Source organism: Eleginops maclovinus, chromosome 5 (genome assembly GCF_036324505.1).
Source record: "Eleginops maclovinus isolate JMC-PN-2008 ecotype Puerto Natales chromosome 5, JC_Emac_rtc_rv5, whole genome shotgun sequence".
Classification (NCBI taxonomy): Eukaryota; Metazoa; Chordata; class Actinopteri; order Perciformes; family Eleginopidae; genus Eleginops; species Eleginops maclovinus.
This window is the reverse complement of record NC_086353.1, coordinates 10,417,337-10,440,558: the sequence shown is the minus strand read 5'-3', so window position 1 is coordinate 10,440,558 and position 23,222 is coordinate 10,417,337. Positions and strand designations below refer to the sequence as shown.

Here is a 23,222-nt window from a genome sequence, read left to right as displayed (position 1 = left end):
AACAGTATTTTAGCAACGGCAAGTTGCTAACTAAACTAAAATACAAAGCTAACCTTAAAGGGGCCCTAATATGCAAATGTTTCAGGTTCCTATTTGTATTTCCTACCTTTACTGTGACATGTTTACATGCTTTATTGTGCAAAAAGCTCTTTATTTTTCTCATACTGCCCGTGCTGCAGCAACTGTTTTCACCCTCTCAAACCAGAGCTCAGTCTGCTCTGATTGGTTAGCTAGTCGACTCTGTTATGATTGGTCAACCACTTAGAGATGTCCCGCCCCTTATCCTATAACATACAATTTGTTTGTTTGTAACTGTTACATATTGATGTCACAATGTTATGGAAGATAAGGCAAAGGTTGAGAGCTTAGGAGAGAAAGTCCCTCTGGACGTGACTTTGGGATTTTAGCCCTTGCATGCACAAAAAAATATAAAACGAAAAATAAAGTCAACACTTCTTATTAGGTCATAATGCAATTTAACACTGAAACATGTTATTGACTTTCACCACTGATACTCACCCATGAGTAAAAGTGCATTTGTTAGGGAAACACAGGGCCTGTTCATTATTGGAGTATGTTTAATAGTGTTTCACATTTGACATATTCATTATTCACATTTCCTTTTGCTGTGTCTCTTTCTGATTCCTTTAATGTGTTTTCAATTAATTCTATCCAAGGGAATGTGCTGTTGCATCAACTAGCTTCTTTTCAAAATTAACCTCAATGGTTATTTTGTAACCTGTGTGTGCCAACATAGTATGTCAACACTTTCTGAAGAATTCGTCCAGCAAGCTCTTCCTCTCGTATCGTCTTTATCTGTCTTCCCTAGAATAATCTGATGTTGCTGCAACATATATTAACAACTTGCATCCAACCTTTTTTTTTTTAAGTATAGTTGGACAGATTTAATGCTGCAGTGAGTGTGCAGAGTGTGGGTTTGTGTGTGAGGAAGCTGTGTGGTTGTCGCATCAGAGGTGTTAGAGCTGAAACACTTCCTTGTCCTTTTTTACTCTCATCACAGCGACCTGCAGAGAAAATCAACGGCTCACCACCAACTGACCTCCCATTTAAGACACTAACTTCACGTCTTTTTTCGCTATTAAAGTAGTTGACAAAGTGTGTGTGTGTGTGTGTGTGTGTGTGTGTGTGTGTGAGAGACGTTAAGAAGAACTGTTGGAATGTAAAAGTCTGGTGAGTATTTACCCTCTTCATTTCTGAAAACTATATGTTCAGGTAATTAAAAGCTACTAAGGTGAAAGTTTGTCAATATGTTCCCTCAAACATGATGCTTAAAACTAAAACAGTTTTTTGCTCTCTGAAAAAGTAAATTTGACCATGCACCTTAATGTTTAGGGATTGTTAGAAAACAGGAGGCTCAAACTAATAGTGTAATTGTCAGAAGTAATGATCTTTATTCAACAAATCTACGTTTTTATGAGTTCAGTTGATAATCTCCTTGGTATGTGGATCTTTCTCTTAATTGTCTCGATAATTATATGGAGGGTAAAGTGCCTCAAACAAGATAACATCATTTTTAAATGTAATATCAGTCAAAAGATGAGTTATCTGGTCAAATCTGGGTTATAAACACAATTGTTAATGAGCTCTGTTTTAAAATGTGTATGTACTTTTTAGTTAAACAAACATAGAAGTTGGGTGTACCTAAGAAAGCACACTGCAAATTATCAATTATTTAAGTCATGATATGAATTCTGGTGAAACTACTTTTACAGAATAAAGCAGTGGCTTCCAACCTTTTTTTGCTTAAATCCCCTTGAAAAAAGCAGTGTACCCTTCGATGCCCTTCGTCTTGTTTCACTGTGTCCATTGGATGTAAGAAAAACAATTCAGATGGTTTAATATAAACAATTGTAAATGGTCGATTATTTTTAATGCTATAATTTCACAAGAAAGCTAAGAGAGAATAACCCAAAATATCAACACAGACCAAGTTTTTTTTTTTTCCCTAATTTTCTACCTCATTATTTTATTTTAGGAGCCCAACATCTGCAACTACTGGATAAAACTTTACATAAATGTGTTAAAACTAGCTCCTCCTTGACCTGCTACAGCAGTAACATGCTTCTTATAAGTTATTGCATCAGTTCTAATGATATAAACATATATATAAAGTATTATGTAATAAAAAGTCCTTCAATGGAACAGTTTCTTTAAGTATATTTATCTAAAGATACTTTCACCTCAACTCTACTTAGTGTTGAATGCAGGACTTTTACTTGTATTGGGAGTATTATTACATTGTTGTGTTTGTACTGAGTACCATTGCAGACAACTTTACAGGTGTAACATATGAACCGTGCCGTCGATAATGAAATGAAATTGATTCAACACGACTGGTATATGACACAAACCTTGTAATCCATTCATGTTAGGGTCATTTGAAACAAGTCTTATTGATTTTGTTTGAGCATTTGATCAGATCTCTCTTTCTCGCCAATCCTCTTTAGTAATCTTTTCGTTTATGATCATGCCAGCTGTTTATTTTCCCAGCATAGCTACTGTAGAAACTGTAACTATTATTTAGTAAAAGCGAGAGATTTGTCCTCATGGAGTGATGCTTTACTGTTATCCATGTGAAGATGCAAACCATTTGCAACACAAATGTTTTGTATTCAAGTCTGCTTAATGTATCGTAAGTAACAGTTTTTTCTTTCTTGACAGATTGACCTTTGAGCGCTATCAATGAGTCACGAAATGGGTTGCAGTTAAAAGATATATTTGCAATTCTGATACATATAGGTCTAAGTGTCAGTTTCATTTAGATGCGGCTCACTTTCACCTGCAGTGTTAATGTAGCTTTACACATGGGAGAAACATCTCTGCAGTGGCAAGGCCTTTAATGTCAAGTAATCTACTGCAGATTGAAGACATTGATGACAGGCTAACCGGAGTTTGTCAAGCAGAAATGAAAAGACCAAAAAACAAGAAAACTAATTATTTTGGGAGATATGACTAATCCTCCTGGTAAACTGGCCTGGAGAGAACAATCATTAGACCAAAAACCTTACCTCGTCAGAACATTTCGGTGCAAAACAACAACCGACCTGAGACCTTCTCTAATGAGAAAAAACTGCAGAAATCAAAAACAGCAAAAAGGCTTGCTTCACTGTCACTTCGTATAGGGCCTTTTATTGTCCTTCCTTGTAAACACAAAAACAAAATGTGATATAATCAAGAACATCAACATTTTAAACTACCAACAAATGATGACATTAAATGTTACACTGATAAATGTTAAATGAAACGAACCATTGTATACAAATCTGCTGCCCTCTTTTGGGCAATACCCAAGGTATATATTGAGTTAATGCTGCACAGTGGTACAAATTTCCTTTGCTTTAGTTTTCATAAAATACAAATATGTAATTGGTAGGAATTATATACGGAGATGTTTCTGGTCTTTGTGAAAATATAGGATGTGCCGTCATGTTAAATCCATCATGAATAGAATCTTTACATTTGAATGTCATTACTAACACTGGCCTTGTATTTCTTACCCTCTCTAGAAGACAGATTTTAGGTGAAGAGCGGTTCTTCTTCCTTCTTTTGTGATGCCTCGTTCTTTCTTGGTAAAGCGAGCAGGGCTTCACTACCTTGTGAAAAAAACGGGGGCCTGGGATACATCCCTGGAGTTCTCCACACCAGAAAATCCCGATGGTAACACAGTTCCCACCACTTTACTGCAGCAGCCTGCAGACAGCCACTCTAATGGAAGTGACCTTCAGCCATTCAGCCCCATAACTTATGGTGGGTGGAATTTCATAGTGTTTTTTTATGGAAATACCTTTATTATAATTAGCATATTGAGCCTTATAAACACAGATATTACATCAAACTTTTGAAACATTACACTTTTATGGTATGGGATCCAGAATACATATTTTTTTATAATAACATTGTCGGACTATTGCGTAAGCCATTATTAAATTAACTCAGTTTAACTTTTTCTTTTCAATATCTCAAAAGTGCATTAATACGAAGTTTCAGAAGGCTAGAAGAAGAAGGTCAGTCCACTTACCTGTCTGTCTTTGTTCTCAGACTGTAGATCTGATCAGTCCTGCAGTCCTTTTAGTCCAGTGGAGAAAGACAAGTCTCACCCTCACACACCAGCAGTATGGTCCAGGACTCATGTACACTCAGGATATCATGAGAAACTGTCTGTGGGACTGGGAAATTTCACCCAGCACCCTCACATCCTGAGGGAAACCAAGAGCAGTGGGTGCTTGAAGATCAGTGCCGGGAGACAAGAGTGTCCAATCTGTAGCAAAGTAGGACATCCCTCCGTTTCTTTTTAGATATTTAAAGTAGGCCTAGGTTGTGATAACTAATCGATTGATTTTGGATGTGATAGAAAATGCTTGAAGTTATTTTGGTATGTTTTTTACTTAATGATAGTGAGTAGGACCAAGGTTTTCTATACAAATGTACAGGGAAAAAAAAGACAGCATAATGTCAAAGGTCATAACAACTTTTTCACATCTTCCCACCTTCTACTCTCCTGAAGTCTCACTTTAGCTTTTAACATGCTTGATTCTATCCTTTTTGTCTTTGCAGATATTTTCATGCCTGTCAAGTTTGAGGACTCACATATGCAAGAGCCATGGAAGCAGCGCACCAGGATACATCAAGTCCAGCAGGACAGAAAGTGACAGGCCAGCATGCAGGGGCAAGGTCAGTAAATAATATTACTATCTTCCACTAAGATAATTAAATTCATGCACATATGAGGTACCACTATGAGCCCATCACTCCTGAATCCTTAACCACAAAGCATGCTGTTTCAGGAGAGGACGTTTGGCTGTACAGTGTGTGGGAAAGTGTTCAAGCGCTCCTCCACCCTCTCCACCCACCTGCTCATACATTCAGACACCCGGCCCTACCCCTGCCAGTACTGCGGCAAAAGGTTCCACCAGAAGTCCGACATGAAGAAACACACCTTCATACACACCGGTGGGTTTGTGTCGCGCCTTAGCTGTGTTTAATATACTGAAATAATTTGTATTGAAATATTATTAGTAGTATTTATTTTTCTGAACATCACTTACACCTAAGACTTAAATTAGCCAGACGTCCATATTGCATTGTTTTTCTATGTAAACAATATCTCGCCAACACACAAACACTATTAATGCTGTTGACCAATACGCAAGGATAGCAATTAGGATTTTTTAACCACTTTTTTTTAAATAATCCTCATTATTATATAATATGTACACAAATGTAATTAATTTCATTTCAACTTATCAATTTAATAATTATTAAGGCTGGTTTTTTTTATAATTATTTGTATTTATTATGAAGTGTCGATGTTTTATTTATTTCCCTACTTATTCTGTTTTTGTTTTTTATTCCCTTAAAAAAAAACTGCTTTAGGATTTAAGGCATTCCAAATTGCATGTATCATTGTTTAGTTTGACTTATATTGCCTATAAAGAATCCAGTTTCGTGTTATGAGCAATTACATGCTTGGACAAACTAAGTTACTAAATAAATAATCATTTAAAAAAAGAAAATGTATTACTGCCAAAAGGAACATGGGAACACCACTATGTATGCGTGTAAATGCTATGTACTTGACAACAAGTCAGAGCAGTGTCTCATGTATGCATATTTCAACATCCTCTGTATTGAAATGATTGCTCTGTTTGTGTGCTAGGCGAGAAGCCCCATGTGTGTCAGATATGTGGGAAGGCATTCAGCCAGAGCTCCAACCTCATCACCCACAGCCGTAAACACAGGGACGACCGGCCCTACCACTGCCCTCGCTGCCTCTATGGCTTCCAGCACAAAGTGGACCTCCGGCAGCACCAGGAGCACCACTGCACCTACCGCTCATTCTGACCCATCTTCAGCCTTTTTTTACAAAACCATCGGAATCACATTCAGGACAGAAAACATGCAACTTGTTTCCAGAAAAACCAACTCCTCTCATATTAAATCGAGGACAATGATTGGCACGATGACTTTTCTCCAAATGATTTGTTCAAATTCTCTTATATCTGTGATCATTTGAGGGCAAAACTCCAAAGAGCATAGATCTCAACTGTAACTTTCCCTCATCAGTAAACATATTTAGTAGAAATGTACCACATGGATGTGACTCTATATGATTTCATTTCATGTCCTCTCTTACTTTGGAGGTAGTTGAAACAAATGGCTAGAATTGTGTTGCAGCATGAGTATTGAGAGAATTGTCCAGAAGCTGCCTTACAGCAGTTAAGTACTCAAGACTACAGTGAATATGACTTTCCTCCTTTATTTGTCCCTACTTCTCTGCACATCATCATTATATTAGATTAGACTAGATATACTTTAATGATCCCAATTTGGGATTGCTTTCGTTACAGCAACATGTAGACAAGATATTGAATTAAAAGTCAAATTAAAAAGAAACATTTATCAAAAGTAAAGATCTACATATCAACGGTAGAAGATTGAACCTTTATTGGTGAATAATTCAGTTTTCATTTTTTTATAAAACACATAGTACAAATACACATAGGTATAGTTGCACACATGCATTTATAAGGGAGAGAGGCTGAGAGGCAGTCAGTCTTCAGCACCAGGGAGCAGTTGACTGTTCGGTACTTGCTCAAGGGCACTTCAGCAGCGCCCAGTAGGTGAACTGGCACCTCTCCAGCTACCAGTCCACATTCTTTTTTTTTTTTTTTGTCCAATCGTTTCCAAGGGCCAAGTCCCTACAGACTTTCGCTACTGCCGCCGTTAATTCTGCATTTAGCAAGGCAGGATTGAACTGGTGTTCCCCAGCTCCCCTGATCTGAGGATCGCCGCACTAGCTATAAAGGATATACTGTATATCAGAGCATATCTATTGAATACACAATATATTGTACATGTACAAATATACGTAATTGAAAGCAATTGAGAGTTTATATCAAGTCAAATAACCTAAGATATTGTTTTATGGTTTTACTTTTCATTTTTTCTTTGTGAATTTTTGGGCCAGAGTAGCCTTTATTGGAGAGTGAAAGTGTTGAAAGGGGGATACCGGGCCAGATTTAAACCTGGCTCTTCCTCACCGGAACTGAGCCCCAATACATGGGTCTCCAGCTCTACCAGGTGAGCTATATGGCGGCCCGTGGTTTTACTATGTAATTATGTTTATTCAGTTTATGTTTTGACAAATAACACAGCAGTGTTTCCTTCATCATTTACAGGATTTTGTCCTGTTATGAACAACTTTCACAAGGCTTCAATAGTTTCCTTTTTTTGTACCATTGAGCCCTGGAAACAACATCATTAGAGTAGTCTCCACTTGTTGTGTATCAACAGCTGTATAGTTCTTGACGAAATCATCCCCTATGTTGTAGGCTGCTATCCCTCCTGCGGAGAGATAAACACAAATGAAAACAAAAGTAAGCAAAGTTTGAACAGAGTTGGTGCACAAAAGGGTCTACTGATTCAGTAAAACAAACCTTTCAGCTGCTGCTCCCTGCTCCAGTTCGGAAATTTGTTGCGGATAATTTCAATAAAATCAACCAATATTTCGGTGGCCTGGCAGAGGTGTTCTTCACTGTCCCAATCTCCCAGTGGAGTGTGTCGACCTCCATCTGGACTAACATCAACCTATGGAAATGGAAATGAGATAAACCACTGTTGTTATTTCAATGTAATGTGAGGCTACAAGAAGAGCAGGTGAGAATACCAATAGAACTTATAACAACCTGCATCAGTCCCCAGGCGTTATATTTTCCTCTTTTTGTGTCATAATCTCCCCAGCCATCTTCCAGTGCCGTTCTAGCCCTGGACTCTCTGGATATGATGGCAGCGATGACAGCTGGATCAATGTTACATTTTTCTGCCACTCTGTTGATTTTAGACCTGTACTTTTCCATTCTGTCTATGCCATGGCATGTGATACACACCGACCACCTAATAGACATCAAACCAAGAACAGGAATTTGTCCTCTTTGCAACAAACTTTCATCTATCACTCTCAAAATATGGAAGTAATTGCAGTGTGTAGATATCAAATCAGCTCCTGTGTTTTTACACTGCAGTGTACCTGGGCAAAATTCCCCATAATCCAGCCGGGCTGTTTTCCTTGAGGCACCATCTGTTTTGACTCTCATGATGTCACTATAACCTGCTAATATTCAGCATTTTACAACAGATTAGTTTTCATCAACTCACCTAGAAAGCATGAGGGGCAAAGGAAAACGTAGTGTTACAAAGCAGACAACATGGAATCATTTTAAAAAAGAGGTAAACCTATGTTTTAATTGTGAATCTTATCCTACACTGAGCATAGCTAAATATATAATCTGTAGGCAGTAGTTTTTCCCCATCAGTAGAAAAGTAAAATAACACAAGCTCTTACCATTTCCCATGTTTCACCTTTATCCATCCACTTGAGGTTAAGAGTTTATTCTGTAATCATTTTTCTGATTCGTAACAGGAAATTAATCAGGATGTCGGTTCCTTGACAGATGTGCTCCTTACTGGCCCATGAATCTGTGGCGATCTGTCCAAGCCGATCTGAAGTGATGATAATCTAACAAAATATGTGTTAATAAAGTTTAAATAAACACTGAACTGCGATTGAAACGTTTGATTAGTGCAGTTTTGTTATTACCTGCATCAGCCCAAAGGTCTTAGGGGGCCCCATCCCCCTTTCAGTGCCTTTCCAGCCCTGCATGATCTTGAGATGACGGCAGCAATGAGTTCTGGATCGACCTCTTTCTCTAGACCCACCTCTTTGATGATGGATTTGTATTTTTTCATATCCTCCAAGTCAATCTCTGCCATGGCGTTTGAGGCATTAATACCTTTATAAAGTAAAAAAGGACAGGACGGGAATATGGCAACAGTCATTTCAATCTGTTGATTCACTAACACTATAGATATGTGAAACTGTAAATAGAGTTTAGATTTTACCTGAGTATTTCAGCTTGTCCTGTCGAGCTGTTGACATGGATTCACCAGTAGTTTCCACAAGCATTATGTTGCAATGGCCTGTTGTATATAAGTTATTATTTTCAGCAGGACAAATCACATCAGCATGATGGATGAATGGATGGGTTATAGAATGGGCCTATGTGGCACAGGCCGAAGAGCCCAATGGGGTGGAAGGTTATTCACCATCCAAAACATCTCACTTATTGTAATTTGGTGTCTTTGGTCCTTCACATGTCTCTTGGGCTGAAAATATATAAAAGATACAGAAGTCAATGAAATAACTAGCGTAAAGAAAATACCACAAAGGCACAGGTGAACATGTTGCAAAGAGAGGCACAGTGGTAAATCATGTTCTTCGACTTCTCCAGTGCGTTCAACACCATTCGGCCTGACCTGCTGGGGAGTAAGCTGACGGCGATGCAGGTGGACTCCTCCCTGGTTTCCTGGATCACGGACTATTTGACGGGTCGACCACAGTTTGTCAGACTGCAGGACTGTGTGTCTGACACTGTGGTCAGCAGCACAGGGGCTCCACAGGGAACGGTTCTGTCTCCCTTCCTGTTCACCCTGTACACCTCAGACTTTCAGTTCCACTCGGAGTCCTGCCATCTGCAGAAGTTTTCAGACGATTCTGCAGTTGTTGGTAGTGTCAGCGAGGGAAATGATGAGGAGTACAGGGGCGTCGTGGACTCCTTCGTTGAGTGGTGTGAGCTCAACCACTTGCAGCTCGACACCGCCAAGACAAAGGAGTTGGTGGTGGATTTCCGCAGGAGGAAATCTACCCCCACACCCATTTCCATCAAGGGGGTGACTGCCGACATTGTTCAGGACTACAAATACCTGGGTGTTCACCTGGACAATAAACTGGACTGGGCCAAGAACACTGAGGCTGTGTATAAGAAGGGCCAGAGCCGACTCTACTTCCTGCGGAGGCTCCGGTCCTTCAACGTCTGTAACACCATGCTGAAGATGTTCTACCAGTCGGTGGTAGCCAGTGCCATCTTCTTTGGTGTTGCGTGCTGGGGAAGCAGGTTGAGGTCAGCAGACGCCAACAAGATCAGCAGGATCGTCAGGAAGGCTGGCTCCGTCCTGGGGGTCCAGCTGGACTCATTGCTGGTGGTGTCTGAGAGGGGGATGCTGCGCAAGCTGCTTAGTATCATTGTAGAACTTTCCAGCAGAGGAAACTATTGCTTTATATATATATTGTAAGAAATGTTCGTTTATTTGAAGCCCAGGAGTCGGTTTAAAATAAAGAAAGCAAAACTCCCTTAAAAGTTATAAAAGGAGTGTTTAATAAAAGGATGCAGTAGTAGGTTTTACAAAAGTTTCACAGCTGTGGCTCAATAGCCCGGGACACGCGTCCACAGGCCACTGACTGAGTGGAGCTCATCAGTAGTTACTGTCTGGCGGTCCGGAACAAAAGAGAGATCGATTTTACAATACAAACAAGTTTTATAGAACCACCCCTTTCCGACCATACAATAAACAACTTCAAAAATAAGACGCGCCCCGCTCTCGTGCTCTCATTGGTTGGTAGCGGGGGGCTGGATCCTCTTCTATAGGCTGACGTCGTCGGGGGCGGGTCCTCTTATGACGTCACCGTCGCCATCTTGTTAGCGAAGTCTTGGAGCTCATCTACGATATTCTATTATGCAATTCTTAGGAGGTTTATCAGTTATTAAACAGACAACTGTATCATTGCAGCATAAATGAGAATGAGAGGTAGAGGCGGTGTGTTTAGTATGTAACTCCACTGGTCCTTCTCCCTCTACTCATATATACAATACAATATTAGCTTTATGCTATCTGAGGCTAAAAACAACATCCTGTAATACTACCGGAAGTGGACAAATATGATCCGTCCAGAAACAGTGAATTATCTTTTAAAGTTCTGCTCTAATATATTGATTATTTCTAACAATATATATATATTTATAAGTGATAGGAAGAGTTATGTTTATATTTATATTGTAATCAAACCAGGTTACTGTAACTGAGTGCTGTAATATCTTTCATGTTATATTAAGGTTTATTTTGTTATCATACTTGGTTTCCGACCTGTGTGTGTGTATGCACGACTCGCCACAAGGTGCCTCCCCCTTTTGTTGTTTTCATTCAATTGATGGTCAGGACTGGTACGCCTTGTCGGTGAGTGACTATAAACTAAGCTAGGTTAAATGAGGAATTAATGTTAATATGAACGAGTGTATAATTTCATTGGTTGATTCGGGTTTTGTTTTGTGTTTGCATTGCAGGTTTACAACCTAACTAAATGTCACTAAGTAACTAACGTTACCAACGGGCTAGTGTAGCTGAAACAGTTGGGATAATCAGTGGGTGAATTTATTGTGTATGTGTGCGCAATAAAACTTCGTAAATTGACTCGAGTTGTATCCGCCGTACTTGTCCGGATAACCCTTCCAGAGGGGGGTTTATTAAACTATAGCAGGTAGTTTAGTGAAAATCTGGACAATCATGGACAACAACGCTCACCCTCTCCACCAGGTGCTGACCTCATACAGAAGCACCTTCAGCAATAGACTCATTCCACCCCAGTGTACCACAGAACGCCACAGGAAGTCCTTTCTTCCTCCATCAGACTCTTTAACTCATCCACCTCAGGTCGTTAGAGGAACATTGGAGACTCAGTGACACTTTATTTCATCGCAATGCTGTCATTTCACTTTACTTTCACTTTCACATGTCACTTTATTCACATGTCACTTTATTTAGTATTTAGCATTCAGCTTAGTTTTATTAGTTATCTTATTACTGAACTGCCATTTGCACTATACGTATTGTTGTATTTGTAGCTATATACCTACGTAGTTACTGTAACTATTTCACTATTTCATATTTGCAAAGCTGCTCTTATTGTTGATACATTTAGTTTATACTTAGTTATTTTAGTTTATATTTAGTAATATTTGATGTATATTTAGTGTATATTTAGTAGTTTAGTTATATTGAGTGTATATTTCTCCTTCCTTCTTTGTATTGAACTGTTGCACCTCAATTTCCCTCGGGATAAATAAAGCTTCTTGAATCTTGAATCTTGAATCTTGAAAAAAAAACATATACAACGAGGCATAAAACTTGATGAAAATCAACAACTAAGATTTTCAACGACTAAGTAGAGACAAAAATAATAATATATATTTTTTAAAGACTCAAAATGACCATTAAAAAGAGGGATCGCAGGCATTATAGATGGGGCCTATTATCCCACAATCCATCCATGAGCATAAGGACCTGTTAGGCTCTAAACCCGGCAAAGCAGTATATTAAACTTTCAGAAAGCATGTTGCTTTGTTAATTTCTGCAAATTTCACTGGGAAACTCTTTTCATTAAAGGAATGTTGAGATTTGCAAACACTCCTGTTACATTTGTATTCCTTGCTTGAAGTTAATGAGCTCTGGTCTTTTACAGCCCAATAAATCTTAATAGCGATATTTATTCCAACACTGTGAACATTTTCTAAAGTATTCTGTGATTTATATATCTAAATCCATAGATAAAGAAACAGCGTAGATACACACAAAGATGTTTAGATGTTTAGATGAGGCACTAGTAGTTTCAACATGCATTATGATAAGATGATTAGATCAGTGTTGGAGCTATATATTGCTAGATATTAGGAGCAGGTGACAGGTGGTGGTGGGATTAGTGCACCAGCATAGGCACATGGTCTTTTTTCAAGTAAAAGACATAAAAGTTGAAAATGGGAGATGTAAACTTCATCCCATTTTCATATGGACTGCCTTTTCCATTTCTCGCCAACATAAACTAGTGAAGAAGGTTGAGCAAGAGGAAATCAGCTGATTTACAAGAAAGAGCCCCCACTGACTGTAACCGGGCAGAGCACAAACATGTAGAGAGAAAAAACAGTAAATTCAACTTTCAGAGAGAATGTTGCATGATTTGTGCCAATTTCATATTTAATCCTTACTAAAAAAGTATTTGACTCCGTGATAAATGATTTAAAGTAACTCTATTTGAGAACACATTTCACTAGTTTTTCAGCTTCTCTTATGTAAACAGATATCCTCCATTAATCCCACCCGACACTTCCATCAAGTAATAAACAGGAGGACAGTATTTTGCAGTTGTATACCGACTAAACCAAAAAAATAGAAAGTTAAGTGAGTACACACAAATAAAAAGACAAAAGTGAAATGCAAATAATTTACTAACAGTTCATACCCTGGTTTACACTGGTACAGATCAGTCAAGAAACAAAACAATATTTTTGAAAATAACTGGTTCGCTAATCAATCGTAGAAATGTATCGTAAGTCTTATTTAATTATATACAGTATATAGGTCAAGTAATTACTTCCCTGGTTTGATTTTTCCCAGTATGTTAACTACGGCTGTCTTTCCCATGCTTTTGTAACACCTTTAAGACTGGAAATCTTATCTTCTCTAGAGACAGGAGGTTGCCACTGGACCAGTGTCAGGCAAATTATCATACAGATGTTACCTGATATAATTAAACATGCCTTATATCCTTTGTTTTAGCATCCTGTAATGTAAATTGCTTTGTTGTATGCAGTTTGCCCCTCTGGCCAAATGTTCTCCATTAATGTTTATAATGTAGAATTTGATTGGCTGTTCCCCTTCTTCCTTCCCTTTAAGAACCTGGTTTAATGTTTGATCGCGGTCAGATCCTTGTACGACATTGGTTGTGCAGGTTATCTGGCCTTCAGCTGGAATTGATTCTATTAAATGCTCTACTCTTTATTAAATAACACAATTTTGATTTGAAGCTTGTAGATTTGTTCTTTTCTTTCCAGAAGGTGATTAAGTGTGGAATTTCCACAACAATATGGCGACGAGGATTGGATTAGACTGCTGACGGGTACTCCGAAAGAGGACAGAGAACAACACATTTTTTTGATAAAAGGAAGTATTCCTCCCTTTTCTGGTGAGAATCTGAACTCGGACGGAGGCCCAATCGCAGCTCTAATCTAAGTATAAGTGTACCTGTACGGTAAAATATGAATAGATAATGTATTTGCGTTTTTTTTCAAGAGAGAATTTAACAGAATCAAAAGGTTTTTTACCGAGGACTCTCGCAGAGTTTTGCAGACAGACGTGTCTTGGTTATTATTGTAGTGATTTAACACTGTTTGGTGTATCCGGTATATCTGGACCAATTAGTTAATCTCACAAGAGACAAAATAACTAGAGAGATAATGGGTACGAATAACAGTAAAGCTAAGTGTGAGGATGATCTTAATCCAATACCAATTTTTTCCATAATAATGCAGGCAATGTCTGACAGAGAGAACAGTAGTCTAAAACAATTGAAAGAATGGGATCTTTGGTCTCAATCGTTCACTTTTTATTCAACAGTTATGCATGCTTCTGAGATGTACTTGCTGAAAATACCTCAATATGTTTTTTATGTTTTATTTTATACTGCAATCATTAAAGACATGGTTTTGCTATTCATTATGTTCATTTAGCTTAGGGTATGAATTACAACAGGGTGCTTCATACATGATCTTAATGAGCATCAGGAATTAAAAGCCACCATAGGTTTTGTACCACTGAGCTCTGGCAATAACATCATTGGAGTAGTCGCCACATGAGGTTTCGGAGTCGACCTTCTCATAGGAGTGGATTTTCCCATCTCCTGCATTGTAGGCCGCTATCCCTCCTGTAGAGACAAACCACAAATGAGAACAAAGCAAAAGAAAGAGGGTTGTTAGTTTGTCAGAAAGTCCTGTTTGACCTTTCAGCTGCTGCTCCCTGCTCCAGTCAGGAAATGCATGCTTGATCCGTAACAGGAAATTAATCAGGATGTCGGTTCCTTGACAGATGTGTTCCCTACTGGCCCATGAATCTGTGGCGGTCTGTCCGAGCCGATCTGAAGTGATGAGAATCTAACAAAATATGTGTTAATAAAGTTTAAATAAACACTGAACTGCGATTGAAATGTTAACATTAGAGACTACTAGGGAGGGATTAAAGCAGTTTTGTTATTACCTGCATCAGCCCAAAGGTCTTAGGGGGCCCCCATCCCCCTTTCAGTGCCTTTCCAGCCCTGCATGATCTTGAGATGATGGCAGCAATGAGTGCTGGATCGACCTCTTTCTCAAGACCCACCTCTTTGATGATGGATTTGTATTTTTTCATATCCTCCAAGTCAATCTCTGCCATGGCGTTTGAGGCATTAACACCTTTATAAAGTAAAAAGGACAGGACGGGAATATGGCAACAGTCATTTCAATCTGTTGATTAACTAACATGAATATGTGAAACTGTAAATAGAGTTTAGATTTTACCTGAGTATTTCAGCTTGTCCTGTTGAGCTGTTGACATGGATGCACCAGTAGTTTCCACAAGCATTATGTTGCAATGTCCTGTTGTATATAAGTTATTATTTTCAGCAGGACAAATCACATCAGCATGAGAATGGATGGGTTATAGAAGGGGCCTATGTGGCACAGGCCGAAGAGCCCAATGGGGTGGAAGGTTATTCACCATCCAAAACATCTCACTTACTGTAATTCGGTGTCTTTGGTCCTTCATATGTCTCTTGGGCTGAAAATATATAAAAGATACAGAAGTCAATGAAACAACTAGTAGAAAGAAAATTACCACAAAGGCACAGGTGAACATGTTGCAAAGAGAGGCACAGTGGTAAAAAAACCAAAAAACATTGAGACATAAAACTTATATTTTTAAATGACTAAAGATACAAAACAACAGAAAAAGACTCAAAACAACTGTGAAAAGATGAAAACCAACAACTAAGATTTTCAAAACAACTAAGTAGAGACAAAAATAATTATATATATTTTTTAAAGACTCAAAATGACCATTAAAAAGAGGGATCGCAGGCATTATAGATGGGGCCCATTATCCCATAATCCATCCATTAGGATACGGACATGAAGGTTATAATTATCCAAAGCATTCACTTACTGTTAACGGATGTCAGTAATGCTTCAGATACCTCCTTAGCTGAAAAAATAGAAAAAACCCAATGTTGAATAGCATTAAAACAACTCCTTAACAGATATCTTTAAGAGCTTTATTTTATATCCATATTAGGCAACAAGGGCGTGTTTGCAAGTGAAAATAAGTTGGTTCGGACACATTTAGAGCCTTTCCACAGCTGGGGCACATGAACCCACAGGCACTGAAGGCTCCTTCCCCAAATGTTTTAAGGAAAAACAGAATTGGTGTCAAGATTTGTTTTATGTTATTTCTTATTTATTGATTCACTTTAACAAGTGTTGCATAATGTTGTACATTTATATAAAACAAACATTTGCAAAACTCCCTTCAAGTCTTTTCTCTTGTGAAAAGAAATCTACTCATGGAAAAACTTTCTGAAACCAAACACACTTAAAGTAAACATATCTGACTGCTTGTTGACCTCACCCAGTTTCTCTCTTTGCGCGTTGCATTTAATGTCGTCCAGCGTCTGAAGAGCCACTTGTATTGCCCGGGACTCTGTGAAGATAGTTACCAGGACATCTGCCACTTCCACACGGGATTTGTCCTCCAGATCTTTGCGCTTGACACTTGGCTCTTCCTTGCGGTCCAGGAGAGCTGAGCTAAACTCCTCCATCTGCATTTTACTGAGGCTATACAGCATGTCTTTTAGAGCGCATGTAACGGTCCGAGGCATCTTTGCTCTCACGCAGATAACAAAACTGTGCTGCTGGTAGTTCTCTTCTCACCACTGACTAACGACTCAACTGAATTGAAGGAAACGAATTTCCTTCCGGACCAGAATCGCTCACCAAGTCCAAGCTGTTAAATTGTTGAGCATATTTGGTCATATCAGTGACAAAGCTATGTTAAATAGCCTACGTAGTGATGTCATATTAAACGTGTGTGCCTGTGTGTGAGATCTAAGACCAAAGAGACACTGGCGGTCTGTAATTATTCTCCCGTGAATATTAGCAACTAGAAGGTGATAGCTAACCACTTTGGTGACTGTGATAACGTTAGACTGCTGCGGAAATGTCTAATGCTACAGAATTTTAAACAAAAGTAAAAAGCCAAGTACCAAAGAATTGTACTTAAGTGCAGTACTCGAGAAGAACCTATAGAAGGCACTGATGTCAAAGAAATTACACTCTGTAAAGTGTTACCATGCACATCTGTAAAGGTGGTTTATATTATACTCTATAATGGTATTTGTGCAGGCTTGATGGCTTATTTTACGAATTAAATATAGTGACTTCCCTGTCTTAACATCCCCATCCTCATTAGGTGTCAGCATCTGAGGAAAAGTGGGTCAGGGAAATTGTTGTTGGATGGTCTGCTGCTTAAACAACAAATTATGCTGGTGCACAGTTTGATTTCATATCAGGCACCTTTTACCCCAGCATTACAGCTGACACAATTCCATTATGGAGGCATAGAAAAAATCTTCATCTATTGATATCAAAGTAATTTTCATTTTTTTCTTGCAAAAATACCTCTGCAGTTCCAGCTTCGTATATTTGTTTTTAATTGTTGGTCGGACAAAACAACACAGAAATCAAATCATCAGAAAAAAAATGAAGGTGCTTTAATGATTTTCAGTATTGAACCTATACAACTCCAGCATGTCAGGATAACCACTCATATCTAGTAGGCCACAATGTAAAGCAACATTTAGGTGAGAACAGTCTTGGTTATCACATTATTTAGATCTTTTTCTTGAAAGGGCGCTGTTAAAGTACTGGGAGTTCAGAACTGGGGGTCAGAGGTCACCCTCAGAGTCGTTTCAGGAGAAAGACACTTGACATTAAGGTGAGAGGATTTTAGTGCTTTTAATTTCACATGTTTATAAAGTTTAAATTATATACTATCCAGATTCTGGAGGATTAACTCAAATAGTGGAACTATTTGAAAAATTAGGAAAAATAAGCAGCTGGCAGTGGTAGCTATCATACCATGAAGAGCCATAAAAGATGTTTAAGAATCTCAGACTGTCATTCCTTGAAGTGTTCCCAGCTTCTTATTTCTGAAAATAAGGCGTCTCCAGGGCAGGAGGTGTAGTTCACCACCTGTCTGTGGCCCTGGATGGTGAAGTTGGCAGCCAGTCCTCCTCCATTTACTGCACATTGGACCAGTCGATGGCGCAGCAGGTCCATGGCATGGCGGGAAGGCAGGGCAGCAGTGTAGTTACCAATGATTGATACACCGTACCCGATGGCGTTGTGTCCCCTGGTGTGTCTGCCGAGGTGGTTCCAACCTCGGCCTTCATAGACATAGCCGTCTGAGCCAACCACAAAGCTGAGGGCACAAAGATGCAAAAACCCTTGTGAGACCAGCCTCTACACAAACGATCCTTACCGTAACCACCTCACAGTAGCAAATTTTACCATTTCTCAAGATGTCATAAAATCACTTAACCTGTATCCTATGTCGTTCCAACCACGATCCTCCTGGTGGAAACGCTGCATGGCTCTCATGTTGCGAGAGCACTTTGGGAAGGATAGACAAGGTGAGGATGGCTCATAGGTGTGGTGAACATAGAGAAATTGGACAGGCAGAGACAGTGGGATAGGTGTACTCTGGTAGGCGTTTGCCCCCCATTGACAACGTGGGATGATTTGAGGGCAGTCTGAGGAGAGGAAAAGAGGATGAGTGTTAAGAAACTAAAACCACTAGCTTATCTTTCTAAAACTCAAAACTAGAGGTCCAAGACTCAAATAGAGCCTGAATGACGTGAGCTGATTGTGTATATGTCTGCTGTTTAAGTAACAAAACATTACAGGACTGAAAGGCAAACATATATTTTAAGCTGAAAAGTGAAGCCATAACAAAGCCTATTCAGCAGAAAGCAGCAACCTTATAAAATAAAAAGACACACAGGGTTTCTAATTCAAAGATTCAAAAATCATTTTAAAGAACCCTGTGTTTGATTGACAGGAAACAGATCTGCATCAAATTTGCTAATCTAATATGATTAAGCCATTATTTTTCACAAATTCACAGCTTACTTCCGCCCTCATGTACTGAATATATTTCAGTTATATTTCGAATATCGGACTATTGGTCAGACCAAATACATTTCATTATTACCACATGAGCGATTGATTAAACTAAAGTTGCATTGGTTTTTAATAAATTGCGTATATTTGTAACTTGTTTGTTTCATAACTCACCCCAGAACTTGTGAACAAATTCCTGTAATCCATCCTTCACTGCTTTCCCCACTCCAGTGTCTAGAGCAATCCACTCTGTCTTCTCCAACTTCCAAACTAATGCTAGTGTCTCCATCACCTGGCTGTAAAGATCAAGAGGCTCCAAAATGGATTTAGAGATCTCCCTTCGCCTCGGGCTGACATGGCTGGTGATATTATCAAGACCCTGCCCCTCATGCAGGACAAAACTGTAGTATCCTTTCAGAACCTCGCTGAGGGCCTTTGGCTCTTCAGATGCAGGGAGGTTGCTGTAGTCCATGCCCAGTATAGTGCCATCCATGCCCCCATTAATAACTGCATCAGTGGCCAGTGTTGCAGGCCGAGACAGCTTGAACAACTTAGGGCGCTCAACGCTGTCCCAGCACCCGTTGGGACCCAGGCGAAAAGAGGGCGGGAAGTCCTGGAGGCTGAGGAAGGTCAAGCCCAGCCTTCGACCCAAAGTGAGAGGGAACATCCCAACTGGTGGTGTCCCTTCCACCTTTGCTTTAAGACCTGTTTCGATCCCTAGCAGTAAGGGTGCAAGGGCAACAGTGGTGCCATCTGGAGCGAGGACCACCCCTCGTTCCTCTCCGTAATCTGTCACAATGTGGTGGATGGCCTTGTCAAAGAAGCTAAAAGATGAGGCATTAAGAATGGCTGTTTCTAGGACCTCAGCGTAAGCAATGCTATATGAGGCCCCCAGGAAATGAATGGTCATCTCATCGTCATGGCCGGCAGTCTTCCGCAGGGCCCGGACCAGAGCCAGGGGAGACAGATCAGGGTTGGAGTCTTCCACCTGCCGCACGGCTTGGATAAAACTCTCCATGTTGCGCAGGTGGACTCCTGACAAAAAGAAAAAGGATTAAAAAAGTGTAAGACCAATTTTCTGTGAAACAGTAAATGATAGCCAGGGGTGGCAGTGGCTCAGGAGGTACATGTCGTCTACTCGTCTGAAGGTCTTTGTTTTGATCCCTGGCTCATGCTGTCTACATGTCAAAGTTTCCTTTCACAAGATACTAAACTCCAATCCTGCTGTCCATGTGTTTATGACTCCTCCTGACGAGCAGGTCGCCCCTTGTATAGTAACCTCCGCCACTAGTGTCTGAGTGCTTGGTGAATGCTAGCTTGTTTTGTAAAGCTCTTTGGCCCTTCTGTAGAAAAGCACTATATAAATTAAGCCAATTGACTATTTACTGATGGTTATAATCAGATCACAGCAAATGGCAGTAGAAATTAATGTTTTGAATTGATGATTCTTTAAATTTGACCAGTTCAAGTCCCCGAAAGACCAAGTGCTACCGTGGTGTCCCTGAGCAAAGCACTGTTCCCTACACTGCTCCCCGGGCGCCGTACATATGGCAGCCCACTGCTCCTAACACTAGGATGGGTCAAATGCAGAATGTAAAAGTTCCCCTCTGTGGGACGATTAAGGGTATCCGTCTCCTTCTTGTTGTTGTTGTTGTTGTTGTTGTTGTTGTTGTTCTTCTTCTTCTTCTTCTTCTTCTTCTTCTTCTTCTTCTTCTTCTTCTTCTGCTTCTTCTTCTTCTACTTCTTATATCTCAACATATTACAGAATTTCAGGTTCAATTTGTCTCACGACGAATAATTAAAAGAGAAATGCTACAAGAGAGTACACACCTTCCTCAAATTATTGGATGCTACAATATATCAAAGTATCATGTAAGGCAAGAATCAGAACAAAAGCTCTGTAAACTGTATAAAAAGCTGTTTAATTGTGCTGTGTTTCCATAAGCCTAAAGTTGTTCTTTGTGAGATTGAAACAATGCAGTAAATCAATGTTTTATAGCCTGACCTACATACAGTACACTGCAAAAATTCAACAGTTGACTTTAATTTAATATATCATGTCAACAGATTACACATAATTGTATTAGGTTAGTTGAAAGCAATAATATTATTACCCACTAAATATGTTTTCATTCAAACTTAATATTATTCATTAGAATTAATTAAGGTCACTTTTCAATTTCTTCAGTGTACATGGACTTAGTCGCTAAATCACAATGTCATGATACCTCCTTTGATACCTACCTCAAATTTTAAAATAATGTTCCCAAAACTAAAGTCCATCATCAGTTATATTTCAAATGTATTTTCTTACGGCCACACTTGTGAACATGTGGCTAACTTTGTTTATTGAAACATGAAAACAGAAATTCCACAAAATAACCTGGTCGTTTTTCTTCAGAGAGTCATTCAGTCTGAACAACAAACCCCCTTCCTCCCAGTAATTGTTATACAATCCTTAAACCAGTGTTGTTGTATTGAAAGTAGATTTCTATCAATTGTATCAATTTTTTTATTGATTTCTAAACAGTTTTCAGAATGAAAATGGCTAAGCATTAGAAAAACGTGATCCTTCTCAAATTAAGAATACAGATTGCAGAAACACTACTGAATTACTTATCTACAACATGACAGATTGCTTAGAAAGAAACTGTTCATTAAGCCTAGGACATTATCTTAATAAGATAACACTAATGTAGACATATTTTGAATTACTGAACTTACCTGTCGGCCCGCTATAGACAGTAAACACGAAGGATAAAACCAGAACAAAAAACAGCAGTCCAAATAAAGTCATGTTGTATCACCTGCTTGTTGCTTTTGAACAACAAGAGATGAAAGCTATTTTCTGTTACACTAAAAACAAAATAGAATTCCGCTTTCTGCAAGTTTAATGAACAGGTTTACAACCTATACACAGTTTTGTTCCTAACAACTTCTGCGAGAAGTTGTGTAGATATATTTTGGTACGTGCAGGACGGCAGTGTTGTAGAGTACACTTTGTACACTGATGCTTCCAAATATTGATTTAGCCTACAGTTAGCTTAGTCATGAGCAGAACAAAGTCTTTGCCCCACGGTGAAGTTTATCACACACTGCATCCAAAAAATGTTGTATTGTGCCATTCTTTCCATTTATGCCATGCACCCTTGTTCAGCTTCCTTTGTATACATTATGTAATTCAATCCACCAACTGAAGTTATAAAAAGAAAAAAGCTGATAAATGGTTAATGTTTACCGTCTCCCTGTGTAATCATCAGTGTCGGGAACATTTGAGTCACAGGAGATCATATCAGGTCACATTATCGTTTGATGCAGGGAAATGATTTCATGAAAGGGAAGTCCTTTCACAGTTTAACTAAAAAGTTAAATGTGAATTTGTGTTTAATGTGAACGCACAACAATAAATCAAGTTATACATTTTAATACAGTGCAAAAGACAAATGTTTGGAAGCCTATTCATGCCACTAAATAAAGTAAATATAGAAAGTGCTGTAAGTTACTTGTATCTGAAAATAGTTGTAAACATTGAACTTAAGGAATGTCGATTTGAAGTAATTGTGGTTATTACCTTCTTTACTCATCTTATCATAGGATGTCCTAATCTTTTTGGCTCTAAAGACGAACATGCTATACAGTGTTGAATGGATTTGTTGTTACATATTTATTGATTGTACTCCTTTGCAGTGGCAAATTTAGATGTCAAAATAGCATTAAAAAGTCTATCTTAGGTTAAGTAAATCGTGTCTTGCTAGAGGGTTCTTGTTTTTTTGCAGTGTGGCTGACACCAACAATTTCCAAGATAATCAGCCTATGGAAAATCTACCATTTCCCCATGTTACCATATTAGTCATACTAAACCTGTGATTGCCTCTCTATGGCAGGCCTGATGGGACAATAGGTGTAGCAACCAGTCTATTCTATTGTGGAATCACCACAACACAGCGATTTGCCACAGAGGTGGGGCAGCTGTACTTATGTCAAATGTCAAGCCTGCAATCAAACCATTATGTATTTGTCGTAAATATTGTTAATATATTTGTTTTGATCTGATTACATTAACATGAATACATGAAGTGATATATAAAAATATACTTCTATGTTATATTTTGACAATGACAGCATTTACATTAAAATCAGCTGTTTTACATTACTGGATGCTGCAACTGGAAATGTTGGGAAAGAAAGGAAGGGGAGATGATTCATTTTTCCAAAAGAGTAAATGTAGTTAACATCTCACTCTGCTGCTCTTTCTGAGAAACCACAACTGTGTGACGGTAAAGTATTAAACACTTATGGTAAAGTGTTGAGGTGATTTGCAAGGGATGGCCT

General features: G+C 38.9%; 4 protein-coding genes across 6 annotated transcripts; 1 reads left to right on the top strand and 3 right to left on the bottom strand.

Moving 5' to 3' along the window:
- Nucleotides 1–830: 830 nt before the first annotated feature.
- LOC134864336 (zinc finger protein Gfi-1-like) lies at nt 831–7,530 on the top strand. Of its 2 annotated transcripts, none has more exons than XM_063883220.1 (6): nt 831–1,191; nt 3,528–3,768; nt 4,060–4,289; nt 4,576–4,692; nt 4,806–4,975; nt 5,678–5,799. In XM_063883220.1, exons 2-6 carry the CDS (start codon nt 3,573–3,575, stop codon nt 5,751–5,753), a joined length of 789 nt encoding a protein of 262 aa, XP_063739290.1. In that variant the 5' UTR covers nt 831–1,191; nt 3,528–3,572; the 3' UTR covers nt 5,754–5,799. The 2 variants fall into 2 exon arrangements, with proteins under 2 accessions (XP_063739290.1, XP_063739289.1); XM_063883219.1 differs by having other exon boundaries at nt 839–1,191; nt 4,806–4,971; nt 5,678–7,530.
- On the bottom strand, nt 6,652–9,290 carry LOC134864429 (lysozyme g-like). Its single transcript, XM_063883377.1, is given in 6 exon segments — nt 6,652–7,306; nt 7,309–7,365; nt 7,458–7,608; nt 8,626–8,810; nt 8,920–8,997; nt 9,278–9,290. Coding segments are annotated over 6 exon segments (579 nt in total). The 3' UTR covers nt 6,652–7,211.
- A 3,822-nt stretch (nt 9,291–13,112) lies between these two features.
- LOC134864740 (lysozyme g-like) lies at nt 13,113–16,896 on the bottom strand. 2 transcript variants are annotated; one of them, XM_063883953.1, is made up of 7 exons: nt 16,339–16,863; nt 15,877–15,915; nt 15,454–15,492; nt 15,234–15,311; nt 14,935–15,128; nt 14,681–14,831; nt 13,113–14,605 (listed from the first exon to the last, which is right to left on the bottom strand). In XM_063883953.1, exons 1-7 carry the CDS (start codon nt 16,586–16,588, stop codon nt 14,469–14,471), a joined length of 888 nt encoding a protein of 295 aa, XP_063740023.1. In that variant the 5' UTR covers nt 16,589–16,863; the 3' UTR covers nt 13,113–14,468. The 2 variants fall into 2 exon arrangements, with proteins under 2 accessions (XP_063740023.1, XP_063740021.1); XM_063883951.1 differs by having other exon boundaries at nt 13,113–14,831; nt 16,339–16,896.
- Nucleotides 16,897–17,454: 558 nt separating this feature from the next.
- LOC134864739 (N-acetylmuramoyl-L-alanine amidase-like) lies at nt 17,455–22,019 on the bottom strand. The gene is made up of 4 exons (XM_063883950.1): nt 21,615–22,019; nt 19,065–19,925; nt 18,310–18,520; nt 17,455–18,189 (listed from the first exon to the last, which is right to left on the bottom strand). The coding sequence occupies exons 1-4, from the start codon at nt 21,685–21,687 to the stop codon at nt 17,886–17,888; spliced, it is 1,449 nt and encodes a 482-aa protein (XP_063740020.1). The 5' UTR covers nt 21,688–22,019; the 3' UTR covers nt 17,455–17,885.
- Between the last annotated feature and the right edge of the window lie 1,203 nt (nt 22,020–23,222).